The following is a 9,112-nucleotide window of genomic DNA, read 5'->3' as shown; positions in this document are numbered from 1 at the left end:
CCCTACTAAATTTAAATGAAGCATCATAATGATTTTAAGCTGTAATTTTAAGGTAAAATTGAATTGAATTAAATTGTTAAATTAAAATTAAAATTAAAAAGTTGAATTGAATTAAATTGAGTGTGTAATTAAATGTATTGAAATAAATATGTATTTAAAAAGACCGTTATTTTCCATATTTCACATAACAGCTTTTGATAAATATTATCCCCCTGCATTTTTGTCAACTGGTAATATGCGTCTTTTACACCAAAGCGTGCCCACTGGTCAACTAAAGGCCGGAGTAGATGAATATGCGACTTTCTCTTCGTTTGTTGTGTGAAAGGCTGGCCCGGAGTTGACTGATGTTGTTTTCGCCCCGCTCTGGTTAAACCGGCTCGGGGAGAATCACGGAAGTAGGAAACAGTGTCAAGCACCTGTTTCTAACAAAGTCCACTCTGTCTATGCAGCTTATCTCTGCTCAGAGTCAATAACCTGCTCTCACCAAGGCTCCGGTAAGATATCCATTTTCTCCGCGTTATTACACAAAAACTAAGAGTGAGAAAGTTTAGGAATTAAAAATGACAAAGAAAGTGAAGTGTTCTTTGACTAACGTCAGTGCCGGCTGCAGTAGGAAGGCTATTGTGTTGTGGTGCAAGTACATGATGCATTTGAGTTTCGTTTCATTTCTTTCCGGATGAAGTGAGTGCGTTACAGTTCTTTTACTCTATTTGTCGATGGCACATGCTATAATGCTAACATTGTGGTTTCCAAATAAACCCAATTAATGAGTTAAATTATTTGACAGAGTAACTTTGTAAGAAATTATTGGCTGCAGCCAATGTCCTGCAGAGGTTTATTCTCAAAATTTCAGTTACATCCAAATCATCAGATAATAAGATCAGTTATGAGTTATTTCCGTTTGTATTAGTACAATACATGGAGTGTGGAGCTTGCTAAGGGACATGATTGCCACATATTAATAGGCACATTCTTTGTGTGTGTGTGTGTGTGTGTGTGTGTGTGTTTGATTGTTTGCGACAGAAAGGGAGAGACGAATGTAGAGAAAAAGAATGAGAGATAAAGAGCATTATTACAACTCAGAACCCTTTGTCTGTCCTGTATCTGTATATCTATCTTCAGAAGTGGTATCAACAGAATGTCTGAAAAAGAAGAGGGGTCGTTTAAGGCGGTGCAGCTTGACCAGTCCACCGCAGAGTCCACTAAACCAGAGCCGGAGGTCCCTCAGGCTCATAAGAATGAAGCTGACCCAGCCAGCATTCAGGCCCCTGAAACAGTGGAGAGGTCATCAGACACTGTGTCCAGTCCAGCTGCTCAAGGGGGGAGGTGGACGTCCACTGTGGAGCAGTTCAAGCTCAAGAGATTTTTTGTTCTACGGGTAATGTACAAATATTCATTCTTAAATCAAAATCTCAGCAAGTGACTAGGTACAGTTCTGGGATAAGCCTTTAACTGGTGTGCAATTTTACATTTTTATGCATTGATATTTTTAAGGAACCATGCAATGGCATGTTTTTAAGGCACCAGTCCTGAGTCTTCAGTTATGTTTGAAGATAGCTAGTTACAAAATGCCCCTGTAAACATATAATGTAGACTACTTGTTAGTAATCTATGCACCTGTCTGGTCTGTTTAGAATGCTACATGTCCTATATGTGTGCACTCAATCAGAAATGTAATTCTGATTTTGAAATATATAACATTTATCAGGTCAGCAAATTAAGTGCACTCACAATCAGTTGTAGCTTTTTAACAAAGCCCAGTCTACTCCTATTGTACATTGTTATTGACTGGATTACAATTTGTCGTTATGGTAAACATCCCGTTCAAACAATGGGCTGTTCCTCACTGCACCCACTGTAAATATGCTTAACCACATATTAAAATAACAGGAGTTACAGATACTCATCTCAGTTTACCTTCCCAATTGCTGTAGCCATTTTTTCATTATTGTTTACAGTCTAACACACAGGTCCTTCTTTAAAGATGGCTGTGGAAGCTCTATTTCACTCTGACCTGGAAACATTTGCTTATGAAACAGAATAGTGCAATGAAAGTTCAAGAGAAGATGCTGTCGCAGAACGCTCAGGGGTCTGCCAAGCCATCTCTACTGAAATATTTAAAGGCATTTGTAGTAACAGCTTGTCACTGAATAGAACTTAAATGACACAACTGGCACATCTTCCCTGACACGGATGGTCTAGAGCTAATCACTGCACATTTTGCTGCAGTGCTGCTGTGCAACACTAACTTGTGCTGTAATTTGTTCCTGGTTTAGCCTGGGACTCTGGATCATGCCATTGAGGATATCAAAGCCATGGTTAACCCAAAGGATGACGGTGATGTCCAGAGTGTGTGGCTAATGGCTGAGTATGTATTTCACCTCTTATTTTATATCCAAATATCTGAGACCACACTGAAAATATGGTCCTCCAAACCACCAAATAAACAACAAAATATTTTAGAATCATGTTTAGTGAAATGATGTGAAAATGTTGAGATTATGTTTGTAGGTAAACATTTACATTTAAGCACATTTTTGACATTGGCCATGTTGAGGCCTTTTGTATAAAATGAGTATTTAAAAAAGCCCCTCCAAGGCTTCATTTTACAGAGATGATCTTGCCTTTTTTAAATTAATGATTTATTAAATTAGAAAATGGAAGCATTTTCACTCATGGTCCCAGATGCTTGGACACCACTATGCACTCTGAGAAGACAAGGTACTACACTGTTACTGGGTTTGGCCCCTAAAGAGACCGTAAGACAATGGTTTTATATTTAGGGGTATATTTATGTTGGCTGTGAACTAAATAATAAATATACTTAAATATAATAAATAACTAAATAAAATAAAAATAGAAAGTACAGGAATAGAACTTCTTTTGTGGACAGTGTAGATAAAAAAAATAAATAAATAAAACATTTTTCTTAATACTTACAATCACTGTGCAGCCTCAGTAATCTGTTTGTTTGACAGCATGGTTCAAAACCCCACTCAGTCAGGACTTTTTTATAGCACAGGTGTTTATTTCCAGTCTTTCAGCCATTGCCTAGAGGAAGACCGCACTTGTGCCCTGAAGGTCCCCTTTGAGAAATTATGGGGGACTTTCCCATCATTACAATTAAAGGTCATAACATCTGTCAGACTCTTGATTGTTGTTGTTGCTGTTTGGTAGGGATCTGGCAAATGTATGTAAATGGTAAACAAATCATTGTGTGTTGAGCAACGCTTTACAGATAAACCACAGTCAGTTTACAACCAGTTCACTCTTTCCAACATATGGGGTGATGTGGCATATGGTGCAGTCATTTTCCATTACTGTTGCTGGAGCTGAGACAAGTATTTTAAATAGTCCATTTTATATAAACATCTTAGAGCTGGCACATTACAGAATGGCTGCAGCTGGCAGTCCATTACTGTGCCCTGTGTTCTGTAACTAAGTAAGATGTGCAGGAAATTATTAAAGTGAAATAAACAGGCAGCAAATAACAAGGCCTGCTGGAGGACGTTTTACTAAATGCGCCGGCGGATGTCAGCTCCTATCTGTCTGGACTCAGGCTTTCAGGAAACTCTTTTAAGACCCTTCCACGTGAGGATGAATAATATATCTCATTTTCCTCGGCCCAACACACATACACATAGACAGACCCACTCACACACATAGACACACAAAACTATTTCCTGCTCTGCTTGTGTGTTGAGTTGTGTCTCTGCCCAGATTCTGAGTGGAATTTCGTGACCTGTACTACTTTTTTATGGAAGGCATTCTTGAAAATAATTTATGTGCAACTGCACATTTTCCTTCAGGCCGTATCATGTATGATGCTTGCATATGATGCTTGTATATCTACAGGACTGCACTGCTTTCACTGGGGCATGTGTATAATCAAGCTCAAACTCCTGTACATACAGTTGTGTGCAACGTTTGAATACCCCTTGTTTTATACATTTTTATTGATTTTCTAATTGAAAATGAGTTAACACATCCTCTACAGGGAATAATATTAAATATGATATTTTTTTTATTTCTATGTATTATCCATTTCTTTGCTGAGGGGAAAATAAACATAAAATACAATGTACACATACACTGTATCTACACACATTGTTCCGTGATCCACTGACCATACTGGAGCACTTTGTAGTTCTACAATTATAGACTGTAGTCCACTTGTTTCTCTGCATACTTTCTTATCCCCATGGTCAGGACCACCCCAGAGCAAGTATGATTTGGGTGGTGCATCATTCTCAGTTCTGCAGTGACACGGATGTGGTGGTGGTTTGAAATGGGGATAAGAATTTATGCAGAAAAACAGATTAACTACTGTCTGAATTTTAGAACTACAAAGAGTTCCTGTATGGTGGAGCTGATAAAGTGGACAATGAGTGTAGATACAAAGTAGATCTCCCTAATCCAGTGGTCCTTCAGTGTATAATGTAATATATGCAGACTATACAATCATACATTGTGAATTGGCTGCTGTCTGCAGTCTCTGTAGTGTGGAGGAGTTCATATTTTTGGACTTCCCCAGTCCATGTTTGTCTGTATGTAGACCAATCACAGGCATTGTGGTCTGCGTCAATGCGACTCATACTTAGTTATATTTATGTAGAGGTCAGGCTACAGCGTAGAGTTCAGTTCGATATGTGCCCTATGGTGTAAATTGGGCTTAATACTCAGGAGAGAGTGATCTCTGCCGGTTTGGAGGGGAAACACCTTGGGTGTATATGACAGTTAACATAACATTCATTGTAAGTCATCTTTGGCCATTTCTGTTGTGTTCATCAGTGTCAGACTATTTAATGACATTCTATTAAAAGACCGGTGAACCAAGAGTGACACTAGAGTTTTTTCACCTACAATGCACTGATTAAGCATGCGCCTTGTTACAAAAGTTATAATAGGACTTTAGAACCGTAATAAATCATGGTAATTTTACTTTTTTTAACTGTACATTTGAAGGTAAATACCTTTTGTACATTTACTCAAGTGGAGATCTAAAATGAAGACTTCTACATCTGGAATAATATTTTACATTGAGTATCTGTACTTTAAGCCCATAGTTTGTATATTTTGCATACCACTTATATATAAAATCTCCTCTTATTCTCTTCTGATAGTGACTGGATGTTTCCACAACTTGGGCCAGGTGTGTATCACTGAGCTACCCATGAGAAATAAATTAAAATTAAATTACACCATGCTTATCGCAGACCATAACTGTAACTGGTAAGGGTTAAAGTCCAAAGGCAGACATGCTATGAGCTTTGATCTTTGGTGCCAGCTTTGAGCTTTTTGAGAAGCAATATTTACTTCTGGAGTTTTGAGGGTGTGGTGCGTTTTAAGGAAACAGCTTGGCTTGGTTAAAAGACGACCCTTTACAATTTACAGCATCGCCTTCACAGTCCCTGAGGCATAACAAGGGTATTTCTCATGTCTGTATACACAGACCCTTATATACATCGAAGGATGGCTTGATGTCAAGAGGCCATTTATTGGGGCAGTGACCTACAGTCAATCATAAGGCCACACTAAACCAACTAGTATTGGAATGTTCTTCTATAGGTTCCTAAAAACAAAGTGAAACAGGGCATCATGTGTGTTTGTAGTCAAATTTAGTCATTATGGATCATTCTCAGTACTGCAGTGACACTGACATGATGGTGTTGTGTTATTGTGTGTTGTGCTCCTATGAGTGGAGCACCTCTCATACCAAAGCAACACACAACCACCACGTCAGTGTCACTGCAGTGCTGAGAATGATCCACCCACCAATGTACTGTGTGTCGTGGACAAATTAGACACATTTCCTAAATGGCTATAGGTTTGGTGATGTGCTTTTTTGTGTTTTTCCTGTTGATTCTAATATGTGTATTTGTAAAGATGTAGAGATATTTGAATTAGGCACACTATGTATCTAAATGCAGTTCCCTGACAGTCAAAGAAAATTGCTTAAATGAACTTATGACATCCACAGATATTGTGCGGCTGTTTTTGATTTGTATCCTGTCTGTTCAGTCAAAGGAGTAAAACCCCCCAAAAAATGCTAAACAGGTACAAAGAGGTTGACAATAAAAAATCAAAGGCATGGTGACATTAGGTTCCTGAGCAGCTGGTCCCATGTTATTTGCAGTGCTTTCAATGGACATTATACCGTGGTGCACAGTTAAGTGGGTGCATTTAAATAGAGAAATTTGTCGTAAGAATAGAGTGGTCAACATAAGTTTGGACATAGTGTATCTCCCAGCTTTTCTAAAAGAGCTGTGACTGAGAATATCAAATTGCATTTTGTTTTTGTTATTGCCACATGTTCACATCTGGACAGCGTAACCATCACATTCTCAGAGCTCCCTACTGAGAGTCTCTCGTAGAAAAGGAGGAGGAGGGAGGAAGGAAAAGGGAAGAGGATTGTTTTCCACTCTAAAATATCTTTTCTTTCACATGCTTCCTAAATCATTCTCTCTTCTCTGCTCTGCCCCAGAGCTCTTCTTAATACATGCGTTTACCTGCAAACTGAGTCTGAATCACTGGAGTGTGAGAGCTCGCGAGAGTCAGGGTTTCATGTTTGTTTCAAAAAAAGGTCATTCATATTCAGGGCTCATGTGTCACTGATTTCATTTTATTTCTTTTCTGAACTCCTCTTTCATCTGTGTGTCGGCGTAGCGTTCGGGACGCTGAAGATGCAGGCGGTTCATATTTGATGAGTTTTTTGCCGAGGGCAATTCTTGAAATTTTGAAGCCTTTGGAGTATGTACATAATTGAGAGGCTTTTGTGCTTTTGTCTTACCTCAAAATAACTCGCACAAAATCCGCTCGGCTCTGTCAAAATATGCCACCCACAAGCGCAGCATTAGAAAGACATCTGCACAAACTCTTTCACAGGCCCCAGGAACATCCACTCTACACCCAAGACACCAGCGATTTCTTAATTTCTAAGAATTACAGTGCATCGATTTAAGCGTATTCCTGTGATCTTGTTGTTTTCCGTGATTTATTTTCGTCGTGTAATATGAGACGTGGATCATTCCTTCTTAGGATCACAGCTTGAGATGTAATTACTCTGTTTGTGATGAATTTATTCAAGATACCCTGAGCGCTAATCTCTAAAAGGCAAATAGATTGAAAGGCTGCTCATTTTCTGCAGGTTCCTTTCCCTCAATGTCTCTGACACCTTGGTGCCCTAATCTGTCATTCTCTAATTTAATTTCCAGCAGTGGTTTTGTTTCTGTGTCAGAGCTGGATGTGTCAGCGGATACTTGCTGTTGAATGTAGGCCAGTGTTGGCGGCGCTAGGCTAATGCATGCAGCTCTGAGTACAGCCCAGTTGGAGCCCCAGAGCCCACGCTAAGTACTCATGGCTCAGTCCTCAAAGAGACAAAATGAGTCCTTAAAAGTCTGTCCCTCAACATACCAACTTATCTTACCAAAATGTGAGTGGATGTTCAAGATTTTTAAATAAACACATGTTCATGTGACTGCATTAGACTTTGTCATTGTGTCTTGCTCTGTAGGCCTACAGGCCAGAGGAGGGTTGGGTAGCTTAGGAGTATTTTTTCCTTACCGAAATTACAAAATAAATACTGCAGTAAAATTAATAGAGCCCTAAATAACTTATAGAACTTCATTATCAACAAGCATCACAAAGTTCACATGACTATAGTTTCCATCTAGAGAATTACAATGTTTTGGACAATAAAGAAATATAAGGAGGATATGCTGATGGGGGGCAGGGGCAATGGAAAGATTTGAGTGAGGTTTTGCTTTAAACATATAGTCATTTATAACACCCTTTATATCAGTATAATCCATTTAATATTTAATTCTTATGGCTTCTGTCCAATTTCTGTCTTATAGAACTTGTTCTTAATGTTTTGACTCATTCATTGTAGATTTTATATCAATTGTAATTTAATAAAAATTATATTCCTTCACTAATGAAACAGTTTGAGTATAAGCAGTATGATGAAAAATATTCATTAACAAATCCATCATTATGTTACTGATGTGCATATATTTGAGTAGATGTAATTTGTTACTGTTCGCATCTGTTGCTAGTGGCTCTTTATAGAGATTTTTTAGCAGTCCCGTAATGAAGAGTCAGTCTTGATGAATGAGCTGTAGACATGATGCACACCTGGACCCAGCTGGTGGTACAATTTGTGGCCAAATGGAAACTGTAAGTGTTTGATTTTGCAGAGTGTGTAGGGTTGCCATCCATTGAACTGTGATCTTTTTTGTTAATATATAGGTTTTGAGCTATAGGTTCATACATGAAATGCACTGGTAACTTTCATATTAAGAACAACATTGATCATTTTATTTGATGGAGCTTGTGTTGGATACGGGTTTGGCAGGATTATGTGTGACAGTGCTGTCCTTAAACGATCCTTTAAACCAATGAGAAATAAGAATAGTCAGTAACACACCACCCCACCCAAAACACACACACACACACACACACAAACAAACACACACACACACACACACATATATATATAAAACCTGTTTAGTTGTGCCTCCTAGACTACAAGTAAACTAGTTAGCTGAATTTCAAAAACGCTCTTTAACTGTGGTAAAGTACAGAGCCCCTGGGAAGATGTGTGGGCCAGGAGTCATTCCCTCACAAGTTTATATTCCCTCATATACATTTTATATTTCCACATAAAAGGGTGGTATATGTAGAACCAAACAGACAACCCTGTATTGTCCTTCTGTTCACATCTAAGCTGCCCTTGAGCAAGACACCTGAGCCCCAAATGCTCCTTGGCTGCCAAGGGTGGCTGTGCACTGCTCTGGGAGTGTATGTTCACTGCCCACAATTGTGTGTTTCTGTGTTAACTGCCACACATGGATTAAACCTACAGTTCAAATTTCTGTTGTGCAATAATTTTAAACCATTCATTCCATATTATTTTTAATTTTAAATCCTTTAAATCCTTGAGAATTCTAATGGCTTTAATATGTGTTAGAAATATAGCCCTTAAACAATGGCTGAATTGAGTTTTCAATATTTTATTTTTTTTGAAATTGTATTTTCAATATGATTAGTCCTCACTTTATTGGTATAATAGTCCTCACTATGATTGGTGTGAATATAGGCCAGAGTAGGC

The 9,112-nt window shown here is 38.4% G+C and overlaps 1 protein-coding gene across 2 annotated transcripts in view; it reads left to right on the top strand.

Annotated features, from left to right (window-relative positions):
* The first annotated feature begins 335 nt into the window (after positions 1 to 335).
* The window catches only part of tprg1 (tumor protein p63 regulated 1), a 31,341-nt gene continuing 22,564 nt past the window's right edge, over positions 336 to 9,112 (top strand). Inside the window, exons 1-3 of one of the 2 annotated variants that reach the window (XM_066665851.1) lie at positions 336 to 494; positions 1,123 to 1,378; positions 2,277 to 2,368. In XM_066665851.1, coding sequence (XP_066521948.1) covers positions 1,139 to 1,378; positions 2,277 to 2,368 — 332 coding nt within the window. In that variant the 5' untranslated portion in view covers positions 336 to 494; positions 1,123 to 1,138. Of the gene's footprint in view, positions 495 to 640; positions 682 to 1,122; positions 1,379 to 2,276; positions 2,369 to 9,112 lie in introns of those variants that run through there. The other variant, XM_066665850.1, reaches the window with a different exon arrangement.

The sequence above is a fragment of the Hoplias malabaricus genome, chromosome 3, assembly GCF_029633855.1.
Source record: "Hoplias malabaricus isolate fHopMal1 chromosome 3, fHopMal1.hap1, whole genome shotgun sequence".
NCBI classification, from domain to species: Eukaryota; Metazoa; Chordata; class Actinopteri; order Characiformes; family Erythrinidae; genus Hoplias; species Hoplias malabaricus.
The sequence above is the reverse complement of the archived record's forward strand: the minus strand, read 5'-3'. Positions and strand labels throughout refer to the sequence as shown.